At 40.7% G+C, this 25,492-nt stretch overlaps 1 protein-coding gene across 1 annotated transcript in view; it reads right to left on the bottom strand.

Moving 5' to 3' along the window:
* The window catches only part of ANKHD1 (ankyrin repeat and KH domain containing 1), a 115,218-nt gene that overhangs the window by 13,085 nt on the left and 76,641 nt on the right, over positions 1-25,492 (bottom strand). The window contains exons 16-30 of the mRNA XM_059825630.1: positions 22,673-23,416; positions 15,315-15,460; positions 15,051-15,162; positions 14,051-14,196; positions 12,393-12,535; positions 11,383-11,596; positions 10,006-10,181; positions 9,162-9,324; positions 7,889-7,984; positions 7,466-7,582; positions 6,204-6,378; positions 5,386-5,839; positions 4,855-4,932; positions 2,526-2,672; positions 933-1,043 (exon numbers count right to left, since the gene is read on the bottom strand). Coding sequence (XP_059681613.1) covers positions 933-1,043; positions 2,526-2,672; positions 4,855-4,932; positions 5,386-5,839; positions 6,204-6,378; positions 7,466-7,582; positions 7,889-7,984; positions 9,162-9,324; positions 10,006-10,181; positions 11,383-11,596; positions 12,393-12,535; positions 14,051-14,196; positions 15,051-15,162; positions 15,315-15,460; positions 22,673-23,416 — 3,022 coding nt within the window. The remainder of the gene's footprint in view (positions 1-932; positions 1,044-2,525; positions 2,673-4,854; positions 4,933-5,385; positions 5,840-6,203; positions 6,379-7,465; positions 7,583-7,888; positions 7,985-9,161; positions 9,325-10,005; positions 10,182-11,382; positions 11,597-12,392; positions 12,536-14,050; positions 14,197-15,050; positions 15,163-15,314; positions 15,461-22,672; positions 23,417-25,492) is intronic.

Below are 25,492 nucleotides of genomic sequence, written 5' to 3'. Positions count from 1 at the left end.
GTCAGGCCACAACATTGTAACCCATGTGTTCAGCAAAGTAAGTCAATTTAGGATTTTTCTAATTCACATGGTATTGGTGGGTCAGTGCAGGCATACAGTACTGGGAAGTCCTTGAACACGAGCTATACTTGCATCCAGGCCCCAGCCAAGATCTCTCTGGGCCACCACTGTCCCAACTTTAAAGGCTGGACCTCTCAAGCCCATATACAGCTTTCAAGCTCACCAGTGATATGCAATAGTTCAACACTGAGCAATTAGAGGGGATTCAAAGGGGTTTCAGAAACCACTGTGATCACAGTGCAGGTGCCTCTGAGCACTGCACAGATCACCACCGTCCCGTGAAAAGGCTGCCAGCTTCACCTAACCATTCCAGTCTTGGAAACTTTTAAGTAACTTGATCCTCAGGAAATTGTTTCTCACTTAATAGGACTTAAAGGAAACCCATTTTAAACACATCCAAATACATGGAAATGTTCTAAAGCATCACCTCATCTTGCCAAGGTGTTTTTTCTTTCTCCCTCTCCTGCCAGGAGAGTGTGCTACAACCCTCCCCATCCCCGGAAACCAGGTCCTCAGAGCACGCACCCACTCTCCGCCCAAGGCTGTTGCATGCTTTGGGCTTTTCTTCCCCCCTCCACTCCCAAGGCTCCTCTCTCAAGCTAGACATCCCAGTCACCCCCTCCCCAAACCAGAGCTTCCATCATCACCTAACTTTCCAGATGCACCCACATGACTCACCCGGCTCCTAAGCGCACCTTGGTCTGCTTCCACCTCAGCCCACTAGGAACCCCCCGCCACCACCCATGGAGACACTCCTCCTCCAGGAGAGCTCACCCCAGTGCCCAGGCCCCCACCCACCCATCACCCACTGCCTTCCCTCCCTGCCCGCCAAGCTCGACGGTTTTTACCTTGAGAAGTGCCCAGAACAGTACCTTTTTGCTCCTGAACAGCAGCGCCCTCCTCTCTGCAGCTGAAATTGCTCAATTGGTGTTGGCTGCAGAGTGTTGCTAGGGGGAGGGTCTTTCAAAACTCTGCCTACTTGCCTGTCAAGGGCAGAAGGGATGTTTTCATTGGTTACTTCTTTGACAGACATCCCTTCTAGCCAGGGGTTTACTCGCGGGGAGAGGGGAAAATTCTTGTTGAGACCAGGAGAGACTTTAGGAGAGGAAGGCACGCAGCTCCCGGGCATTTTACATACGCATCTAAAGTCGCCAAACAGCTCTTTGGCAGGACGCGTGCTTTGATCAGTCAGGGCACAGCAAACACCAGTGCAGAACACTTTATGGATGCGTTCTTTATGACACAAGGCCCGATTCCTCAGGGATGAGGAAAGGTTGGGTTTTGGATGCCATCACTAGAACCCCACCACCTCCAGCAGAAGAGCAGCCAATACCCAACCAAGCAGTTGAGTTGAGCCTATGAGACTCAAGAGACCCAGGAGGAGAGATGGAGCAGCTCCAGGGTCAATGGTGGGGTCTGTGCGCAGCCCTGATAAAGTCAGTTGCCTGTTTAACGGTTTCATGCCTGCGCAACTCACCAAGCAGTGGGCAGTCTGCAACCATACGTTTAGCAAGGCCATGTCACAGCAGAGAACCCCATTTGCGAACACAACAAGAGGCAGAGACCGAACCAACTCTCTAAACACTTACATTTTCAGATTAAACTGCCTTTTTAAACTTTATTAAGAACAGTCTGTGGCTTCTACTAATCTGAATCCATTAAAGCCTCCTTACAATTACGTTCTTTGCACATAGCCTATAATTCTCCCAAATGAGCATATTTCGTCACTACCACTGCAGAACACAGGAGGAGGACATTGTAAGTGCACCCAAAGCATCTGGCACTTGTATGTTCATGCTGTACTCCTTTTTGATAAAAGGGAACAAAAAAAGGAAAGCCAGATGATCATTTCTATTTACAAGTAGTAGACATCATAAAGGTTACAGAAAAGATACTTGGGTGTTAATGGCCATATAATAAACACCAGTACGTTTTCAAAGAGAAAGTTAGATTTAAAAATTTTCTGTAAAGCAAATTGCACTTCTAGCACTCACTTTAAGGTGACAAAATTTTCCATGGAATCAGCGATTAAGGTCACTGCCCAAAGCACAACAAATTTTAGCCTTGAAGAGATCATCCACCTCTCCTCTACTCGGCTAACATCCATCCTACGTTTAGTTGATGTGCAAGCAATCATCCGCTGTAGGAGCTTTTCACTGCCATCCGCTCCCTCCCCCTTTTATCTTATCCCCACGTCCTTTACGCCCCTGAAGTCACAGCTAAAGAAAACCTCGGTGCCAAATAAAATGTTCACGTCATATTAATGTTAAGTTAGTGAGGAGTTACTACAAATTAGGACTGCAATTTGTTTTCACAGCACTGGAAGAGTAAGGAGGGTAGATTTTCTATAAATTAATTATACAATTAAATAATTAAATAAGCTCGCTGGGCATTCTATATTTTAGAATAACTTGCAAGATAAAAAGCTCACAGACAGTTTTTAAACGTAGAATTAAAGTCTTTACCTTCTAACCACTTCTTTCCAGCCTTCTTCTCTTTTCTGGCCTCTTTTTGGACTAGTCAGATTCAGCTTTACATTTGGAGAGGTCAGAGGCAGGGAAACAGGCTTATAAGCAGTTGACAAAGAATTTGAGTGACCTTCACCGTCAAGTCTGGGAACACAAACGTGCCGATTACAAATTACAGAAAAAATGACAGCATTACAGTATACATTTCTGCAGCTTAAAACTACTAGCATGAACTGTTTTCATTCTTATTTTCTACCTGGAACAACTGCTGGGTGAATTCATAGGTAGTTTTATTTACCTTTTAGACCACAGCCTATACCCTTCCTCCAAGAAGTGGAGTGCTAAACTGAATGAAGTAATACCAGAAGCACTAAGGACATCAGATTGAAATAGTTTACAACAGGCGGTACACAGTCGCTTAGGCACATCCTGACTATGTGTCTATACTGTGTTCCCCTTTTTGGATGGCTTTTTACCGAAGTACCTTTTCTTAATAATGTCTCTTTTTTACCAAGTACTTGAAAACGTCTGTTTTCCAGCTCTTATTGTTACAGACTCCCTGGAAAGTGCTTCTATTCCTCACCCCCCATTTTATGAATGGGTAAGTGAGGCACAGATATTTGAGCATATTTAAGTCCCAGTGACATCAATTTGGAAGCCAGTGCCCAAATATCAATACCTGTACTAATACAGCTGTAGCAATAGTCTAGTGATAAAAACAACGCAAAGTTTGGGTGAGAGAGAAAAAGAGAGAGAGAATAGGCCATCTCTTGTTAGGCTAACTGATCTATGTGGAAGTGAAAAAAAAGCAGCACTGGGAGCTCAAGTTCATCTGCAGCACTGAAACACAGGCAGCAATCTTCACGGGTCATTGAAAAACTAGCCTTCTGTGATTCGACCCAGCAAATCCATGGCATAGCTGGAAAATTTACAGAGGACTGTAAATTTTTCATGCTTCAGCTATCCTGCTAAGCATCACTCCTCCTCTTTACTATACGCAAGTTTTTATTCATCCATTTTATTCCCCATTCTTTACAGCTTTTAATGTTCATTGTGTCTTCCTGCAGGCAAACTGTTTGTTTATACTACACTTTATACAAACTTCAGAGATCTATCCACATTTAAGTAACCCAAGCGTACTGATTATATGAAAAGTTAACGTTTAGACAATAAGCCTTTTAAAATGGCAGCATTTTCTCTCTTTACCTTAGTAAGTTCTAGCTCTCTGATAAAACACCTGCCCAAGGCATTTGAAAGTTCTATGGAGAACTTTACCTGTCCTCAGATAACTGTAAGATTGAGGTAAAGAGAACAAGAAAATGTATGTGAAAGAAAAGAATGAAGTCCATTGTGGAATATCGATTCCAGAGTAGACTTTAAAAGCTTTTTTCTGCTTTGTCTGAAAATGTCTAGGTATGTTTTCAAAAAAGCATCGTTATGAAGCCTCAGTTTAAGTTTCAATTACAGTAGCCTTGTCATTGGCATGCCTATGACTAAAGAGATGAGGAATTCAGGAAGAGCAAGTTTAGAAATTATTTTCAGATGAAGTCTGCTTAGTGCAAGAGCCAAAGAGCACTTGCAGAAGTTAATAAAATATACTAGACCCATTTTTGACATTTATATACTGTCTTGTTTCTTAGGTATACTTTATCTAACAGAAGCACCGCTTCTAACAAGGAGTTAGAAGTATGCATTTAGTTAGTCCTGCTGTAATGAACTGCACAGGATTCCAAGCCTTTTGTAGGAGACCTTGGACAAAAAGTCCAAGGCAGAAACAATTTATGTTCAATAAAACTGAACACAGACAAAATCCAATTTCTAACATTCCTGAGGGTAATCAAAACACACACCCCCTACCACTAGGGCCGACAAATCCACTCATTCTGCACCTAACTTTAATCTGGGGAAAAAAGAAAAGAAAAAAGAAAATCCCGACTCTCTTCCTGCTCCCAAAACAAGTGCCTCAATCAGTCTGGCAACAGCCCTCTCGCTTGCTGCCCTTTTTGATCCCATAATGTTTGCGTTCTTATTGAAGCTGGGTTCTCAGACAGCCAGGTGTCCTGCAGATCAACCCCCCCGTGCTCTACCCTCCCTTAATGCAGGAAAAGAAAAAAGAAAACTATGGAGAATCAGACTGATACTACTTGTATGTAAAAATAAGCAAAAACTACAGATTCAGACAGGATCTAAGCGTTTTGATTCAGACCAATGACCTATTCAGAAAGTGGTGTTATAAAAAGTTATTAGCTCATTCCCTGGCAACTGAATGATCTTCCAAACCATTCATATGGCCCCTGTGCATTCACCGAGTTCTTTTGACACTCACCTCTGGCTCGACAAAGTTAAATCAAACTGGCCATCAACCTGGCAGGCGAAATGCTCAGAGTCATCAACTTCTTCCCTCCTTAAAACAAAGAGATTGCAATTCAAATGAGTTAATGATGAAACCATAAAACAATCAAAAGGTAATGAAACCACTTCTGTAAATAGATTAGACGTAAAGCTGGCACTTGCTTTTTTTAAAGTGAATATGCTGCGAATTTAGATCTAGTCTAATAAAGTTGACAATGCAACATGGATGCTGAAGTAGTGCAGAGAGAAAACTGGCTGTTTTGCTAAAGTAGTATTAAAAACTAGCCAGTAATGCCAAAAAAAATAATCTTATCTTTACCATTTTAAAGAGGTTGCGTTCAACAAACTTGACAGTATTATATAAACAGCTACGCAAATAAAGCAAACTCAAGTCTCTCAAGACTTTAATAACGTACCAACTGGTGTAAAGCTTAAGCTACAGAAAATTTACATTGGCACAGGTAGAACCCTGTGAAACAGTAGGGAAGCAATACGGCAGTCTCACCTCATTGGTGTTTTGGAAGCCGAGGTGCTTGTTTTGTCTTCCTGAGAGGGGATAAGCAATGAGGCATAGCGCCGCTCAGAGGAGTTTGTATCCATTGTGAAGTTCAGCTCTTGGCTTTTACCTCCACTGCTACTTTCGCTATTGCAATCTGTGCTATCCAAGTTATCCGAATCACTATTCCCACTTGCACCACCACCTCTTGGCTCTCCATTTATTTTATTTTTATCTGCTTTTTGCTGTGCTAGGGATATATGCTGATCTGGCAAAATTATCTGCATATTCTGAGGAGTCTCTTTTGTTTTATTTTTCTTATTTTTTCTATTTGTGCTGGGGGTAGTCACTACATTAGCTCTCTTCTTCCCAAAGGCATTTGTGAAAGTAGTTGAAGTTGCAGAAATTCCAATTGTAGTTGTAGTAGTTGCACTAGGAGGCTCTATAGGAACTTCTTGCTCCACTGAAAGAAAAACATACAGGAAAAAACATATAGAAATCAGTGCCCTGACTGAAGACACTACAGCTGAAGTTGTGCTCCTTGCTGAGCTGTCAGACTATTTGCACCGCATTCAGCTGTAAATCCTCCAAGAGTGAAAGACTTTTGGGAACAAGGGAGGCACCAAAAAGTTAACAAAGGAGGGACCAAAAAGTGAATAAAGGAGTTCTGTCAGGAACTCTGACTGCAGAGGGAAGAACCAGCGCAGAAGCTATGAAACAGTGTCACAGCACCAGAGAAGCCAGCTTTCAAACAGATTCCCTTACCTAGATGGTTAAAAAAAGGCACCCCCACAACTACATTCTTCATCGAAATACTTGGTCTTTACCTTCATCATCATTTTCTTCTTCATCATCATCTTCTTGCAGTTCCAGAGTTTCTTTAGGCTTGTTTTCTTCATCTTCTTCTTGTTTTCTTTTTTGTTCTTCTTTCTTCTTCTTTCTCTTTTCCTTTCTTTTCTCCCTTTTAGCTGCAAGAGCTTGTTTTCTGCTCTCCTCTCTTGACTATGTAGGAGAAAAGGATCCATATTTAAACATTTTCACACAGACTAAATTATATTTATAATTCAGATCTTCCCTAGAAATCTGGGGGGAGGGAGAAAGGAGAGAGCATGATGAACTAGAATGACTGTCACATACTGAATCATTATGCAGAAACTGGGCAGACCTTATGGAACGACAGGACTAATTGGTCCCAAAACTTCTAAGGAATGACAACAAAATAACAACCAAACCAGAGGTATTATAAGAATATAATTTTACTGGAAAACCAACAAAACCTCTCATCATCTTAGTCCTTTCTCAAAAAACATTTAATAACCTCATTAATATTTTTGCAGCAATATTCACATCTTTGACTTAAAAAGATCTCCCAGAGTATTTTACAGAAAAAACTGCTATCACTGTAACCACTTTTTTTTTTTTTAATATATAGAATCAGTCAAGTCAACTATGCTATACTGTAGCTTTGCACAGCAACTGATAGGTGTTTAACAAGTCAGCAACCTGGAAAGTTTAATAAACTAATATGGAACCTGTTTGTGAAAAATGGTAAGAGCCTCCATTAAGGGAGCCCACTAAAGAGTGCTGAAGAAGTGTCTGCATTACTCAGGGACACTTCACAGTATCACAGTCACAGGCAGAAGCTGATTTTCACCACTATTTGCTCAACTCCGTATAGCTGATCAAGCAGCTTGTAGGGTCTCCTTTGTAACACTTAGTAGAAGTCCATAAAATGCTTATGGACTACGCCTTACACAATATATAACATACCATGTATCACACCACTGAGACTGAAGACCTCCCTTTCACACGTCATCTGTGCCGAAGTAATGCAAGAGAGCTACTACCTAAGGTAACTATTGCCAAGTCCAAGCTTTCCTACAAAGGACAACGGAGTGGCTGAAGCAGAAGTCAGTTCTAACTTGCCACCCTCAGTATACGCTTCACTTTTTGTATATTAGAGGAAGGAAAGCACATACAGTCACAGCATGAAGAACTCCTGCCCCAAGAAGCACCAACAGAAAATACAGCCTATACATTAATACATAGTTCAAACCGTTATGCTACATGACAGCCGTTCTCTACTCACTTTTTCCAGGTCAAGCTCCTTCAGCAATATAGTTGCATTCTTATTTGCTTCTGCAGCCTGCTGGTCTTTAGCTTTCACAATCGTCTCCACACACTGGTGGCACTTCTTCAACAGGTCCTGGAATGCAAACTTGTCTTACTACCTCCATAATAAACTAAAATTGAGGACTACGGCTTGCTCTCCAAATATGAGAATAGCTTCCCTGTATTCATAAACCCTGTATTCATAAACATACAAACTATTTCAACAGAACAGGAGTCTAAACGCTTATTTAAGTTCTGTATTAAAAAGGAAACATGCACAAACTTCCCAATCAAACGTACGTGAGCAAGCATGTACATTCAGTTTTTGAATACTTAAAAATTTCTCATGTTATTTTTGCTGAAAATAAGGGACAAGGTCTCTTCCCAAAGTTAAACTCACCTTGTCAGTTATCGTCGCTATGTATCGCATGCATTCAATGTCCGAAGGAAACTGGTTAACTTCTTTCACCAGGAACTGAACTACTTTCACATGCCCCTAGAATAGCAAAGAAAATTCTAATCTCTTGTATACATTGTCAACGTTTGTCATCAAAATACAAGTTTGATATCCCTTAGTCCAACGCAAAAGACTAAAAATAAGCAAGAACATTTCTAGTAAGCTGCTGTTTGGCAAGAAAGGTAGTTACTGTTTGCTCAGCGTTGACAGGACGTCTGCTGTTCTGCATCACAGTGGCAAAGACAAGCTCTCCCACAAGTAATTTTTTCATTTTAAAATTCAAGGACCAAGCCAGGCCCATGGGCAGAGGTAGCTGTTCTTGGCTGTTACTAAAAACACAAAGACCCTCTTTAGACTCCACCTGTCACCCCAACCCACTCTCTTGCCACTCACGCCACGGAGCTAACTTAGATTGTTCAATTACAAGCTAACTCTGATCAGGGAGCTGAGCCACCTGAATATAATCCTGGCAAACACATTCCCCTGCTGCTGGATGCACGCATTGATGCGGTACACTGAGCAACCACACAGAAAGTATCCAACTGCTGCCTCTGAAGTTACTTGAAGGCAATGGAGGGACAGCAGTGGCATGCTTATTATTGCTGTTTGTCAAAAAAGCTGTATGCTTATTTGATATTTTGTTAAAGGCAAAGCAGACACAGTTAATGAATTCTTCTGCTATAGCTATGCTCCTTGCATCCAGCAACATAACTGATGAAACCATCACAAAGCAATGTTCTTCCTGCCAAGAAGAAAAGGCAGTGACAAAAGAGTCGACTACACAAAGTGTCCCACTCAACAACAAATTAGGAACGGAACAGGAGAAGCACAAAGGAATCAGGACAGCTTATTACAGACTGGTAGTTCTTTCATCTCAAAAGCAGGACTGAAACAAGCAGTATAATCTGCAGAAATTTAGAGGGGACTATGGTAATGTCAAGACAGTGAAATCTCAGCAGTGAAAGTTTTTGGACAGTGTATAGATGGAATAATAAAGTTAACATAGTTTATGGAACTAAGTTTTTCACCTCTCAAAAATTAGATCTGTGTGAAGTACAGATTACGATTACTTTGAAGCAGGTGTTTCATCAAAATAGTAATTTTGCTGTGTTATATTTGATTCTTCCAAAACCAAGCATTCAGATTTAAGACCATATGAGAAACTCTGTTTTGAAAACATTTAGCATTGAAACATAAAACTAAGTTGATCTCCTACCTTGCGAAACGCTGACATAAGAGGTGTAATTTTCCGATTATCTGCAGCATCCACATCTGCTCCTGCTTGCACAAGCAACTGAACCACATCATAGTGACCACCATTAGCTGCCAACCACAGAGGCGTGTTTCCTTTCTTGTTACGAACATCAATATGTGCTCCTCTAAAAAAGCAGAAGCGTAATCAAGTGAAACAAGATATGAGTAAAGGTGGACGTCAGGAAGTAAGATCACAGAAGATCAGAGTACAATTGGCTATATAACTTACTGAAATCTAGTGGCTAGATAGAGAAATCCTTTCCCTGAAATCTGCTGTTTCAGGTGCAACGTAGTGATACAGGGATTATTTAAACCTCCCTTACAGAAACGAACACTCACCTCATGTAGCCTACTGCACCACAGCTATGCAGCCACGGGTCCTTTAAATTATCACTATCATTATCATTAATGTAGTGACACAGGACAATGCAGCCCTTTGAGATTTTAGCAGCGCATCGAGTTATACTTGAAGAGCTTGAGAGCTACTTCCCGGCTTTGCCCCCCCAAGTGATAGCAAGGAAATGCTCAAAGGAATTGCTGGATTCATACACAGCCAACAGAGCTGCCAAGCCAGACACTGTTTGCTTACCTCTGGTCCCAGCTGCCTGCTTAGCTTAATTAACACTGGAGTAGCAGGATACTCCAGGAAAACACTGGAGAGTAGGGAACAGATACCACACCCTCCTTCCAAAGCTTCCCACTCCCTTTGCTCTCCGATGCACAAGGCAATGTAAACAAGGGCACCTTTGCCACAGAAGAATACAGCTACAGAACAAATGTGCCGCTAATGAGCAGAAATAATTTACCGGTTAATCAGGAGCTCACAGAACTTGTAGTGACCCTTATCTGCTGCAATTGTTAAAGCTGTATCTCTTGAGGAAGGCACAGGTGGAGCATTAACATCTGCTCCTTTATCAAGGAGAACCCTTCCAACCTCCGCATATCCTCCTGAAGCCGCTTCCATCAGAGGTGTGAGACCAGTCTGTCCAAAGAAAATGAGTTACACAGTGTGAAATTTGTACAATATACTTTGGATAAGACATAAATGACTTCTACACAGCAAAATCAGATTTTTTTATTTAGCTGTTTATATTTAGTTTAGGAGCTTAACTTCAAACAGCCTCCTTCTCAAAAAAAAAAAAAATCCCAAACAAAACAAAAAAAAAACAAAACCAAATACTCTTGGACTTTGATTCATACAAACCCAGGCAAACTGTTGACTAAGTACCACCAGATACCTGTCTCAACAGCAAAAACAAAGTTTACAACAGGATCTCTAAAACAGAGGTTAGAACAGATGCAAATGAAGGCACAAGTGTTTCTACAAAAATGCTCAGAAACTGGCTTGATAGCTTTTCTCTAGCCTCCCTTAGCACTGAGACTGATCTGGGCCCAACTTAGGTGCCAGGCTAGAAAATAAACTTATACCAGCTGCTAACATGCCCAACTGACCATTTGAGAGCTGGCTTTTATCCATATCCCCTTTTCTCCAGCCACAGTCATTCCAGAAGCAGGCGGGGTAGACAGACACAGCAATTATTTCAGCAGCCTTAGGAGTTACCAAAAATTCCTTTGTGCTGGGGAAATCAGTCTGGCTGTCTACACAAGCTTTAAGCTTGCTTTATGGCAGGAGACACAAAGCTGTCCCAGAGTACCAAAGGATGGGACCTGTGGAGCATTTCAGAGGCACAGAAAGTCACAGTACTGAAGCCATGGGTTCTACAGCAACGTAAAAGCTTTACAAAGTTTGATTGCACTACTTCTGTTGTAGACAAGAAATCTGTTCTATATGAGAATCACTATAAGCAACACTATTCTCTTCCTGCCTAGACTTCACTCAGATGTAAAAATATGTGTATCTATCTGTTCTGTTAATGAGTATCATGTCAAGCTTAAACCTGAGAAGTTTCTCAGTACTACAGAACAAGAGTCAATCTAAGTTTCATTATGAACTCAGAAGGACCAGTCAACTTTTCCCTAATGCAAAAAATTCATCATCATTGCTGCTTTTATTTTTTTTAAAAACCAAACTTATTTCAGAACAGTTAATAAGTCCTCTGATTTAATAAGTCCTCGGAGCCCAGAGAGGCTCAGAGTTAACAGGAAAATTTGAAGAAACTTGACAACTCTCAGAAATCACCTGTTAGAAATAAGTCATAAGGAAAAGTGATTCACACACTTACCTTTGCCCTGTGCTCGACATTGGCCTTCCTGTCCAAAAGCAGACTGACCACCTCTGCACGGCCCTGGAAACAGGCCAGGGTGAGGGCTGTATTCCGGTTGGTCTCAATTTGGGCGTTAATATCAGAACCCATATCAAGCAACAGTTTCACAGCAGGTACATGGCCATTCATAGCAGCCAGCATCAGAGGAGAAATACCTAGCTTGCTCCCAGTCCTAAAGGGAAAGAAACAAACTGCAATTCCCAGAACCAGAGGAATGCTCTGGGAAATATAAGTGTATCTAAGAGGAACACAACGTTTTGTTGTAAGCCAGAAAGGACCATATAACATACACAAATACAGACACTGACCTAAAATACTAGCATTTTTTAATCGATTAAGAGAAACCATCAGAGTAACTACATGCACTAGAAAACTGCAATTTATAAACAAAGAAAATACATTTCAGCTTTTAGACATTCAGATGGCTGAGGCACGCATAGGCCTTAAACTACATATACTAAAAATCAAAGCTGCATCTGATTCATTCAGAAAAACATGCTTCTAGCACAGCTGCAGTTCCAACTTTCTCTAGTGATAGAGTATATCTAAGTTTTCTTAAAATTAATAAAGAGGAGGCTTAAGAGACGTAGCTGTGTAAATTCGTTCCTCTTACTGAAAAGACCCTTCAAACAAAGACACAGAGTTGCCCTGAGTGCTTTGGTTGGTTCCTTCACCTGGTTCTATCGGAAATAGTTTAACTTTAGATCCCAGAATGGTGGAAAGGGGAAGGAATAGGTTTGCTAACTATAATAACCCCTTAAAATTTTGGTATAAGGGAGACGAAGTTTGTGATAGTTAAAGGCAATTTAAAAACACTAAGATAACATGAACATAAAAGATAACATCAGTGTAGAAAGGCTGCACGGAGGTCTGAATGCACTAGAGATTCCAACCTATGCCTCAGTACGTAGCCAACAACGGAGTGTCTGTGCTATACTGCAGTTCATCTGGTGTACGTAGTACATTACCTCGAATTAATTTCTGCCCCAGCATTGAGAAGAATCTTGATGATATTAACATAGCCACCAGATGCAGCAAGGCTTAATGGCGTATAATCAGACACATTCCGATGTTCTTTATTTGCTCCCCGGGCCAACAGCAAATCAACAACCTGAAAAGACAGCATGCGTATTAAAAGACATATTGTGGCCTTCGCTATTACCCAGGAAGTGAAAGGATGTTATCACATGTTCAAACCTTCCAGCCTGCTACCAGTTTCTATTGTTAATAGATAAGATTCTACAGCAAAACCTCTATCCTCTTCTGCTTTACTTTTACATACGCGCTGTACAGACTTAGCAACTGATGAATACGTCAGCTAATCTGCGTGGGTTGTAGCAGTGCAGCACTTGTCTTCCAGAAAGATTATTTTACCTAATCAAAATGCAAGGCTTTAAAGTGAAGCTCTTCCTATGAATCTTAAGTTTGCAAACAAGGGATCTATCCCACTCCCATAATGTCTCACACTGTTTGAGCGTCTCTTTCAGAAACTCCCACAACTTTAATTTAAATGACACTTGAGCCAAGTTTGACCATCTGTATTATATGGTCTTTCCAACAAAACACATGGTAAAAATCAGACCGACTGATGTTAATGGAACAAGCATGAGGAAGGACTTCTCTCCTCTATCAGAAGCTGCTTAAGAGAAATAAAAGGGGGAAAAATTAAAACATTTCTGGTGATATGTACTGCACTTTAGTGGGCCTCATTTGACTACTAACATTGGCTAGGTGATTTTCAAGTAAGCCAGAAAAAAGGCTGCCTCACAAGCTGCTAAGCCAGAAATACAAGAGGTAGATTCTGGCACAAGAAAAAAAAAATAAAGAGGAAGAACAGAAGACTTAAGTAGTTCAATAAGCAATGCTATCACAGGCCACATTGATCTCTCCTTTTATTTGTGAGCAGCGCTTTTACTGTTGAAGATCTGCAATTCAAAAGTCAAAGTGGAAACTCTCCAATTTTGGCCAACTGTTTTAACCCTTACACGTTCCAAAACTCACCACGCCTGTATCTGGCATAGAGCCCTTTGCCATCTCCATGCCATCTTCTAAGCTAGTATGCCCATGAGTAAAGTAGAAACGATTTAACAAATCTTATTTGGACAAAAAAAACCCAAAACAAAAACTGAGAGAAAACTGAAACATCCTTAAGACTAGTAAAATGTGCCCTGTGTTGCATCTGCACTTACCAGCCCTGCACATTTCCACTAAAACCATGTGCTGCCAACACAAAATTCTAGTTTCTGTCCTTGTGTGCCTGCACTGGCTGTTTTAGTTTTGCAGGGAGGATACATAAAGGGAAGTGTTCAGAGAATAAAGTTATTCATTGAAAATCTCTACCTCCCTCATAAAAGTACTTATCTTGCCAGGACGCATCGACAGAAGAATGACCACAAGCTATAGCAACGATGAGCTAACAAAACTGGGATAGCCGAGGGAGAAAAGAATAAATTCCCTTTCCTCTTGAAAGAAGAAAAAGACTTGAATTAGCTACACTTACACAGGTTAAAAACCTTCCAGAAAAAGGATTATTTATTATACCATCAACAAAAAAAAACACCAAGACTGTACAAAAAACTATTTACGAAAAACAATTCAAACCCTTTGAGGACAAATATGTCTGTACCTCTTGGCGTCCACCAGAGCATGCCAACGAAAGTGGAGTATCCTTTGTGCGCTCAGACTGTGCTTCTATATCCCCACCTTTGTCTAGAAGAATTTCCACTACACCAACATGTCCAGCAGTTGCAGCCAGAATCAAAGGCGTAAAACCTAGTAACAAGAGATCATGTTAAAAGCAAGCTTGAGAATCTCAAAAGTGTTATTAAGGAGCAGAAACGCACAAAAGGGTTAATTCACAATGACTTCTATTGATCAGACACGTCTTCCTCAGACTGGGGGTTTCCTGGTATAGGCCACAATCTCAGACCCTTTCTCAGCCCTCTTCTGACCCTGACACATCTAGGCTCTGATTCTAGCCAAATATAATTAAAAGTATAATTTCAAAAGAAATTTAAACAGTACTCGCACTGATCAGTTTGGATTAAGTTCCGACCAACTCAACTTGTTAGAGAAGTCACGGCTTTCCACTAAATTCCTATTTAATACAGCTCCAACACGTGAACACATCTGCACTGCGCGTGTTGCTTATTTCCAGTGGTCAACGTGAATTCCAAGGAGAGAGGCATGGTGGTTTTGTTCTCTCAGCTCTAAAAGATTTGAGATTTTGCTGAACTCTGTTATTGGGAACAACATGACACACAACCTGACAACCACTCCCCCATTAGCTTTGTCAGCCAAGATTCGATATTTACCCCTATTAACCACTCCATCTAGTATGCTAAGGTCTTTTGTAGAGGGTGAATCGTAAGGACAAAAGTGCTTCACATTTCGCGTATCTGCTTAAGATACCACTCAGATGCACTTCCTTTCAAAAATACAGACAGAAAGGCACGCAACGTCACCGGCTTTATGTGGCCAATACTTCTACACGAAGTGCAAGAATGCAGTTCTACATTTTTGCAAACTTTGGTAATTTTCTGAAGCAAAGAATCCCAAATCCCAATTTGAAATTTGCTGTTTCAACTTGTAGTTCATGGTCAAACTGTTTTACTGTTTTAGCTTACCCTTCTTGTCTCTGTGTTCAATATTGGCACCACGTGCTATCAGTACAGATACAAGTTCTTCATGACCTCCCGCACATGCAAGGGTCAGAGCAGTGTCATGATTACTTTCAGTCTTCACGGTAGGGAAGAAAAAGAAGCAGATATTCAGAAATTAAAAATACTTTAAGAGAACTTTAACATTTTTAAGACAGCACTAGATTAAATTTTTTCCTTTCAGAACTTATCAGAAAGCAAATCCACTCAAAACCAACTGCAATTACTCACATGTGCATCGATGTCAACTGAAGGATACATAGGGAGCACCGACTGCGACGGCACATTGCTCGATGCCTGTGAGCAAGGCTCAGGCGTAGGGGATTCGGTAGCGTGCGAGGAGCTGGTGGAGCCACTGGGCACTCTGCTATTCACAGCTGAAAAGTAACACCATGTTATTAATCCACTCTTCGGAATGCTACATATTATATGAAAAATATTTAGTCCCGTAAAACTGCAACGGTCTAATATCAAATCAGTAATGGGGGGAAACAATTTAAGTGTTCCTAAAAACAAACGACTTGGTGTCTTGTGCAAAGAAGCTTTCCAGCAGTTAAACAGTGTAAATATCATCTCCAAACCGTGTTAAGTTAGAAAATAATTTTATTAATTAGTCTGTATGCATTACAAGTATGAATTATGAAGATTACTAGTTATCCTTTCAAATTGTAACCTTCACTGTTAGAGTTCAATCACATGTTCAGTTTAAGCAGGCAAATGGTTTATCACTAAAACACAAACCTAATGTTCGGAAGTACAGTCTCATTCTGGAATTCAAAAGTTTTTCACGTGAAGGTTAGTGCACACCTAGTCTCCAGAGAAGGTTTTCAAAGCAAGATGACTGACAGCAACTTACACTGTTAATTGTGTCTCAGAGTTAAAACAACCCAGGGAGGGTGGAGGAGAAGCAGACAGGAGGGGGCAGTCAACAAAAATAAGAAAGCTGAAAACTGTCTGTGCTCCCTAAAATTTATTCTGACTGGTACACAGCCTGTAAAAGATTTCATCCTGAAGACCTAGCGCAGCTCAGGGACACACGGAACGCAACTTTATCTTCTTTAAAGAAAAGAAAAATAAAAAATTAAAATTTATAATTGTGAATCAGATTTTATTCAACTAGTTTTAAATGAAGCTTTACCAGAACAAGCAGAGAAATATCCCTGCACATATATATCACGGGGCCAAGACCTCTGCCTGCCTTTGTAACGAAATGAGAGTCCGAGGGGAGCCCAAAGGGATCTAAGGCTCAGCTGGGATTACTTGGCAGGAAAGTCTAACAAACCTGTACACTCGCTACGAGCGCACTTTAACTATAGTAAGCCGTGCTAATACAGCAGCTGGATTTAACAAGTATTGTCACTGCTGGATTGCCAAATTTCTATACCATGCAGCCTCATTAGATGGAATACCTGGTTAGCTTTAGTTATTCCAAAACACACAGTATTTTGTCGTATTCCTGGAACAAGCAACTGATGGAAAACACTAACAACTGCAGGTAAGAAATAAGCAGCAGCTTTTTACTTTTGCCCAAGTGTTTCAAGCGATAAGGGAAGATGAAAGATGAACTCAAACCTGTGTATGACTTAGAGAAATTTTTGCAAACCTTTCCCAGCTCAACCTTCCCGATTCCATTGACAAATTGGACACCAGCAATTACTCATAGGAAAACGGTGCAGATGGAAAAGTCTTAGAAAAGTCCTCAACATGGCCACTAATACCACTACTTCAGCCTATAGGACTGCGTATGCGTGACAAAGGAAACACAGAGTGGAGCAAGTTTAGATGGGTCACTTCAGTTGGGTTCTGGAAACATGGGCAGGGTGCCACTGAAATTTTGGGAGGTGACAGTTTTCAACTGTATTTTTTAAGGAAAGCATTCTCCTTGGCGCATAGGCAAAAACCAGCATTAACATTTGGCTACCACATTTAAGCAACAAAGTATTGTATCTGAATTCAGAGTTGACTTTTGCTTCGCGTTACAACCTTCACGAGCAACCCAGGTTTGCGTTAAAGGTTTCAAATATAAAAGCTTCCACGCTTCATCTGCTTACTATGGACTATCACTTACAGCAGCAGATGGGCATTAATTAATGCAATACAATTGTTTTCTTGCTCAATGCACTGAGGTGCAAGATACTAATTGGATTTCTAAAGATTATTCCTTCCAAAATACAAGACACCAAATCACCCTGTTAAGGACTTACATTAAACTAAACTGGTCCTTCCTCATGAAAGGCACTGGCTCAACGCTTTCAGATCTTGCAACTACAGATATATCTAAAAACACGTGCATGTGCTGTGCATACAAAGCAGGGCTGCACAGAGGGACTCCACTTGAGCCAGTTTAAGGGTCCTTAATGTAACAGATCCAGCGTTGCTGTTACAGGTTCCACAAATCCTCTACATTTCACAACCATGACTGAAAACGTCCAACTATTTCTTGCATACTTCAGATTTACGTCATGTGCTTGAAACATATGAGTGTGCGCTAAGCACTTCACGTGCAGAGTAACAACCATGTCAAATGTGAGCGAGAACACCAAAGACAGTAGAAATGCAGATAAACCCTGTACTGATACCCCAAACTCTTGTTTAAAATAAAATCTAACGACAAATAGTCCTACAATGCCCACTGATTAATCATCCCCTCTGTAACTACTGAGTTTACAGAACTGCAGGACTTTTTAAAGTGTAATTTTCTATTTCCTTAGTGCGGCTGGCAAGCTGGCCCAATGGAGCATCAATGTAATTCAGGCTCTGTGGAGCAGAACACATATGAGGACTCCTACGTTCAGTTTCATGGGGCTGATTTAGCTCAGCCCAAGTTACACAACAACATAAAGATTTTTAACTCGAAGATGATCTTGCAACAATGGTTCCAACATCCAAATGTTCACATAAATTTGTATGAAATTGGAGTTGACTCGTATTTCCCCGAGTCTGTTTCTGGATTACCAACCTCGATCACGGCAGGTGGGACAGCTACTGCTCCTGCAAACCCCATCCAGGGAGACGAGGTCATCCTACCGATGGGACACAACAGGAGAGCCACCTCTGCTTCTGCCTCCAGCTCCCAGGTGGAGCCTGGCCGTGCCCTCGGGGATGGCTCCACTGGTCTGACACCGGCCCCAGGGAAGTCGATGATGTCTTGCCAACCGCTAATCTTTGGCGGGTCATACTCACAGCGCCAGAAGCTAATGGGCAGTCTCCCTGAGGAGCAATACCACCATACCCACTCCAGACTGTCATCCCAATAATTGGCATTAACGCAGGAATGACAGCGGAGAACAGCACTAGCACTGCCCACAAGTCCAAGGGGAAAGGCTAGCTGGAGGGCATAAAACCAGCCCCGGGGGATGATAACCTTCAGCATCTCTATGCTGCGCCGCAGGATTTTAATGGACTAAAAAAAAAAATGTGTGGCTTTCACCCTCTGAGAACAGAAGGGAGAAACTTTCCACCATGCAGATTGCTTCCTACTGAACAGGCGTTTTGTCTTTTCACCGGGAAGGGTACCGATAAACACACTGATAGCCAGTCACTGATTTAAAAAACAAATCAAAATAAATTTTCACAATACGTACCTCAGATCTTTACAAAATACCTATTTTGTGACATAGGTTTTGGATGTTTCCATAGACTTCAATATTCAAAAGACTTGCATTTAAAAAAATAATTATTCTACACAAAATCCAGGTTCCCCACATTTTAAGAAGGGCTTGCAACCTTCCAAAGGGACTTTCTTTGAATCAATGTGAAGTCAAACACAGGTCTCCAAAGACATGGATGACTATTTTCCAAAGTTATAAAAAAAAATTACAGGAAACATGAGTAAAACAAGAGGAAGCAAGAATTTGGCATTTTATCTAAGAACGACTCTGGAAGTATTGGCAGAACCTTGAGCAAACAGCTCGGGATGCGATTGCAGCTGTAGTCTGAAACTGCATCTACCTACCCATTGCCATGCTGTGAGCATGGACACTCATGAATACTGGACTTGGATTTCAGTGTCCCTTTCCTCTAAGGAACTGGGATTTTCAGGACAGAGTAAACAATCCTTTTTCATGACCGAGCAGTCTTTCAGCCAGTCCACGCAGCTTCTCAGTAACGTGTTACTGCACAGAGGCTTTTGCACATTGGTAACTGTGTCTCGTTTTATGAGTCACCATTTCTCACTCCAGATTATCCTAGTAACCAGTTTTACTCCAAACAGCAATCCTAAATACAGTAACTCAGATGTCTCCTCCCAAATCAGTACTTCAAAATATCACAATTCTGTATAACCGACCACAACCAGAATTTCAGAACCAAATAACAGTTAATGAAGTTTCTCAAAACACGCCTGGAATTTCAGCATACAAATGGGAGCTCGCAGGAGGAGAGTCACACGGAAGCACACAGAGATGCCACCTCCTGACTAAAAATACCAGCAGAGTAGAGCAAACAGGAATAAAAATATTCCAAGTAGAGACAAAACCTAGCAACAAAGAAAAGAAAGTTCCTCATCTTGAATACCCTAAAACAGCAAAAAAGCCTCAATTCAGATACTACCAACTAAGAAATCTACTACGGTAAATACATAATGTGAACTGAAATGAAACTCCAACTATGCAAGACAAGATGCTTCAAGAAACCAAGTGTGTACCGAGAAAAGAAAATTAGATCCAAAGCATCCTCTTCTATTGGAAGATGTGATCTGAAATAATTTATTGCTTTCCCACTCTAAACTGCACAACATCTCTATCTGTTTTGTAAACCCAATTAAAATTTTGACTGTCATAAGTCACACCTTCAAAGACAGGATTAATTGTAAGATTTTTGCTTCAGCACATCTAAACAAACTCCATTACAACCAAAACGTTCTGGAGTGGAAAGAGCTGCTTCATTTTTAGGTTTTACCTGACTTTCCAAAGGTTATTCGGTTACTTCTGCGTAGCATTATGAAATAGGGGACTCAGGTACACGTCTACCAGTGACTGACTGCTAACGAGACTTCCAGCACTTCGCACCTTGAGATCAACCATCTCAACACCTAGCAGCTGACAAATTACGCCAGCAGACTGGCAAGATAAATACTCCATTTATGTATGTTGTCACAATTAAGTTAGTCAGCAAAATAAAGATTTGAGGCTTTGCAGAAATGCAAGATCTCGCTTACAACTAGTCTCAATCAAGGCTTTGAAAAATTTGCCTCTTAGATCGCCACTGGGAAGAGCAGCAGTAAAAGGTATTTCAGTGCAGAGGACAAAAAGCTGATTTAACACTTCCATTCTTCTAAGTAGACCTGATACAAACTGGAATACTCAGCAGGAATAAAAATGTTCATACCTCTTCTAAACCAAGAATCACTCACCACCATTACTGCAGCTCCACCAGCGGTACCGTGATCAAGGGAGATCTTCATCAGCACACTCAAGTGCGAGACACAACTTCTCTCTAAGAGACAGACGTCCCACGGACCAGGCACAAGCCCCTTAACAATTTTATCTGGCATCTGTAGCCCATGTAAAAATCAGTTCTCGTAACAGTTTCTATTGCTCAAAATTTCATTACAAAATTAAGGAGTAATGGGCATGTTAGTGGAAAAAGGTCAAGTGCGTTTTAAATACAGATCAAAGAGTTTGGAGTATGAGTATGCAGATTTACAGTTTGTTTTTAAATGTACATAAATTTGAGATATAGTAGAATTATCAGTTACACAGGGGTCACTCTTTTACACAGCCTGGATTTAAAAAGTGAGCAAAATATCTAATTCTCTTCCAACAATTTTTTGGGGGGAGGGAAGTAAAACAAACTTACACATTTTAGAAGAAAATATATTTCAGTAAAGCAACATCAGTACATTTTTGCAGGAGCCTCTGGAATTGGACAGCTAAAGTTTCCTTGAGTTGCATTTCTGTAAATACAGTTTCTAATAGTTGTGGAAGAGCGTGCTATTTGTATCAATTTTTGAAATGAGTAAACCTAATTTCTTAGCAAAAAATGTCTTTAATTACTTAGCAAAACCAAACAGGTTCAGAAAATGAGCCTATTCAAAGGTTTTTTTAGTTATTTTTAAGATAAAGTTTTTCTGGTTGCTTGCAATCTTTTTTCAAACGGCACAGTTCTCACACTCTGCTGACTGCAGCAATTTTTAATTTTGGGTGCACTGAATATTTTGGATGTAATACACAGCTGCTTACCATGAAAGGCTATACACTACATGGTCTTGTGCTAGGTATGTTAAACTGTCAGCAACAAGAACGACTCCAAAAATTAAGACCTTGTTGATTATGTTTTGCATTAACCGTTTAAATTTCCCCCCTCACACACTCCAGTACTAAATCTTAAGTAATAAAAACCAAGAATAATCCAATTGCATTTGTATTTTAATCTTGGCTGAATACTCTGAAAAGCACCGCAGAGTGGGGGAGAGAGGCACGCCATGCTAGAAAAGGGGGAACCCAGCCCGATTCTCTATAATGCAAGAGGATTTCTTTGAATTACACAGTATAGCTGAAGGAGCTGGTACAACACACCACAATATTCCACCAACTGTGGCTTCCATGGGAGGTTGTAAAGTTGCAGGTAGTCTCGACTCGCATGAGCTTGATGCAATTACCATTCTAAAAGTTCCCAGGAATGGCTGGCAAAAGGTCTTACCGCACATTTCTACAACCTTGAAATGAACTTGAGAAGACAGGGCAGTGACTGGGGGGGGGCACGGCAGCAGGAAAATAAGGGCTCAGGGACAGACGGAAGGTACAAAGAAAAGTTGAAAAACACCAAATTAAAACAAACTACAGACCAAACAACACTGGCTATATCCTACATACCTCCAGCAGCAAACATCAATCCTAGTCAAATCCATGAAATGAAGTCAACCAGAACAATACCTCTTTTTCCACAAGGGGACTCACACAACCCAATGTGTGGGAACTTCCATTCCTCTTCACACCGGTATCAACAAATGGAAGGATGTTTGGATTTTTGCTTTTCATCCAGATAACAGGACACATTTTTGCCATATGTTACATCTAACAAGAAGATATTCCTGTACAACAACCAGGGTTTAGAGGGTATTCTGAAAACACAAGCCAGTACAGAACTGAGCAGTTGCGCGCAGATTCCAGGTTGTGTTTAAACCGTAGCAACACCTTGAGCAGCAAGAAGAGGGACGTGTTTGTCCATACAAGTGACAATAATTTGGCTTTTTCTAGAGATGGCTCCTACACTAAAGAAAGTCACTGAGGTATAAGCCTGTATAGAAAATTCTACAGAAGATATAAAACTGTCACACTCTCGGGTTTCCTAAGGGGCACTACTCATCACTCATGATAAGGCTTTTTAAAGAAGCACAGAAAAAGATGAGGCCAAAGGGGCTAAAACGTGTCTCCAGTACAGGAAGTTTTGCACTTTGGAAAAAAGATATTTAAAAGCCTCGTGTTAGAATTGGAAGTCACTGTTAGGATTAATAGCACTAATCAGGAACTTTATTCTTAAGCAAGTATTCCCAAACTGGAAAACCCCAAGATATTTTTGGAGGGAAGGAGAGAGAGGGAAACTGAGCACACAAATTAATGCAAAAATAGGTATATTTCTTAACCCACCTGCTATTAGGTCATCAAGAGTGTCGGTAAGCGTCTGTGCTGGAGTGGCAACCATTAATCCGTCTGGTTCTTGAACTAAGAGCCCCTGCCCAGCAATTTGCTGCTGCTGTCCTACATTCTGCTGATTCCCTAATGCTTTCTGAAGTTCAAGAGACTCTGTCCCATTATAACCTAAATTACCAGAAAAATTACATTGCGGTGCTGGCAAAGGCTGGATAGGGACAAACTCTATTTGTTCAGCAGGTGGTGGAGACTGTTGTTGCTCGTCATCTTTAGACAAGATTGTGTCAACCTGAGGTAACCCTGAAAAGTTATCCTCTGGCAGACCCTTATCAGCTTCCACTTCTGGGAAGACCCCTGGAAGTGGGCACTGCTGCTGCAGGGGAAGTGATGTGTCTGTCTGACCTTTGGTCTCCAAATATTCTTTGGTAAACTGCTGTTGGGTTTTCATCTGCAACTGCCTTTCCACCTTCTGCAGCTCCTTCAGTATTTTCTTCTTCTTCTGTACTTGTTCTTCTCTGTTCTTTTTAAGTTCTTCAATCTTATCTTTATTTAAAGGTTCACCTTGAATTAATTCCAATGATTTAAGTTGTGCTTTTTCAATAGCACTAATTCTCTGTCCAAGTTCATTCAGCTTGCCTTCAGTCTCTTCTACTATGCATTCCAAAGGCTGGTATGGGTGAAAAGGTGGCAGTAGGTCCTTATCTGCTACCTGCAGGGAACTTGACTTCTGCTTGGATGCACCTAAGCACATGAAAAATGTTTGAAAAAATGCCATGCTGAAGATACCCCAAACCTCCCCTCTCACCCACCAAAAAAAAAAAAAAAAAAAAGAAAAGAAAAGAAAACCAACTGACACTGCACATCTGTCAAACCACAGAAAGGTAAACCCTACGCTCCATGTTAAGACAAGAAAGGACAAAGCATATAGCTGGAATTTTCAATATTGATCCTACTATGCCTTTGAACACAGCTATTTTTATCTTAAGGAATAAGGAACCTTTATGGTTTCTGACATACGTGACAATGCATCTGGGGAGTGAAATCAGCAAGAGCAGCAAGGCAATTTAAATATTTTACTGCGTTCCCAAAGTTGTTCTGGTGTGCAGAGCAATTAAAGCAAGACTATTGTCCAGAGGCTAACTTCCAACAGCAAGGTTACAAGCACAAGTAGTCTATATTTGAGAGAAGACTAACTCTACAGTAAGATCAGTATTTGGAACTACTATTTCTCCAAACACTGTAGCATTCCACCTTTACATTACAAACAGAATCCTGCCAGTGCAGACTTAACGTATACAAACATTTTTTAAAAGTTCTGAGACAAAATTAACAGCTTGCTTGCCTCCCTCTCTCCAGTAACAACTTAACAGTTCTGCTCACTATTAAGACTTAAAAAATAATCTTCAACGTGAATCTAGCAAGGAACACCAAGCCAGGGCAGCACTTCTCTGAGCGCTCGCTGCCTTCGAGCAACCCAAGGCTGCTTTTCTGAAAGCCAAGTCTGTGAAACCTCCAGTCAGATCGTGCTAATAGGAATCTATTAAGTGCTGCAATTTTAATTATGACTTCAGTGTAAGAAACTTTTAATTAAAAACATGGAAGCTTTTAGCCTGATCAAATAATTTTCTGCACGAACACTCATTTGCTATACCCAAACAGTGATATATGTAGCTTTTTTCTTAAAAAAAAAAGAAAACTTGAATATTTACAAAGCAGACTTGTATAATTAATCATTAAAAGGGGAATTAAAATTATGTACAGTTTGAGCAATGGCTTCATAAAGTTACCTAAACATCACACAGTTAAGTGAAAATCTGGAGGCAAGAACTAAGTCCCAAATCAGTCACTAGCTCTGGAAGGATTAAGTTTCCTAAAACACCGATTTAGTTCTCTCTGGGCCTTCCTTCACCCACATACCAATTCACAAGTGACTTCATTTAGCATTGCTGTCAAAACAGAAGTCTCATACACCGCACTCTGAAATGATCTTTTTTGTGAGGAATTAATTGAAAAACAAATGTGAGCGTTTTCTCTTAAAAGAGAAATTTCTCTTATAAAGAGAAAAAAACAAGTATTAAAATAGAATTGAACCAACTCTGTGCTGAATACCTGCACCAGACTCTCTGGAGTGAAAGCAAACCATATCTACATTTAAGGGAAACAAACAAACAAACAAAAATCTTAATAACTCCAGGAAATACCCCAGAATCCCACAAACACTGTAGACACCCTCCAGTAAGCTCCTTCTCCAGCCCTCGCACAGGTCAGTAATTCCAGCTGAATACCTATTCCAACCACCACTATTGTTTTGTCCCCGAACCATAAGTGAGCCCCAAGACAATTTCTCAAAGACAATAAAGAATTTGACTAAACATTAGCAATAACTTGCTTTGTGCCGGCTGGTGGATTATTTAGCTCAAGCCTGCTATAGCTGCTGGCTATTTGGCTTTGTAGTGTACTGAGGGTTTATATAGTTCCCCTTTCATTTTAAGAAGTGTGACTTACAACGTAAGTTTTGCAGACCACTCTTGAAAAAAGTATTTTTGGTGAGTGCAAAAATCTCTGCTATGCTTGTCTAGATCTTTATTAGAAACTAATAAAAGTCAATTGGTGTGTTTTGAAACTAAGCTGCTCCACTGATGAAGTAGCAGAAACATTACAGTAACCTAACTGCAAATTAACCCTGCCTTTAAGACACGACTAAGATGGGAACCATTTGCACTGCTCTGTTTAATGTCATTCCTAAGGTTACCATATCTATCATTTCCATCCTAACACGAAGCATTCCCATGACGTGGCAGCTCTGGACAGCTTCCC

The sequence above is a fragment of the Gavia stellata genome, chromosome 16, assembly GCF_030936135.1.
Source record: "Gavia stellata isolate bGavSte3 chromosome 16, bGavSte3.hap2, whole genome shotgun sequence".
NCBI lineage: Eukaryota > Metazoa > Chordata > Aves > Gaviiformes > Gaviidae > Gavia > Gavia stellata.
Note: the sequence above shows the minus strand (reverse complement) of the source record. Positions and strands in the feature narration are given on the sequence as shown.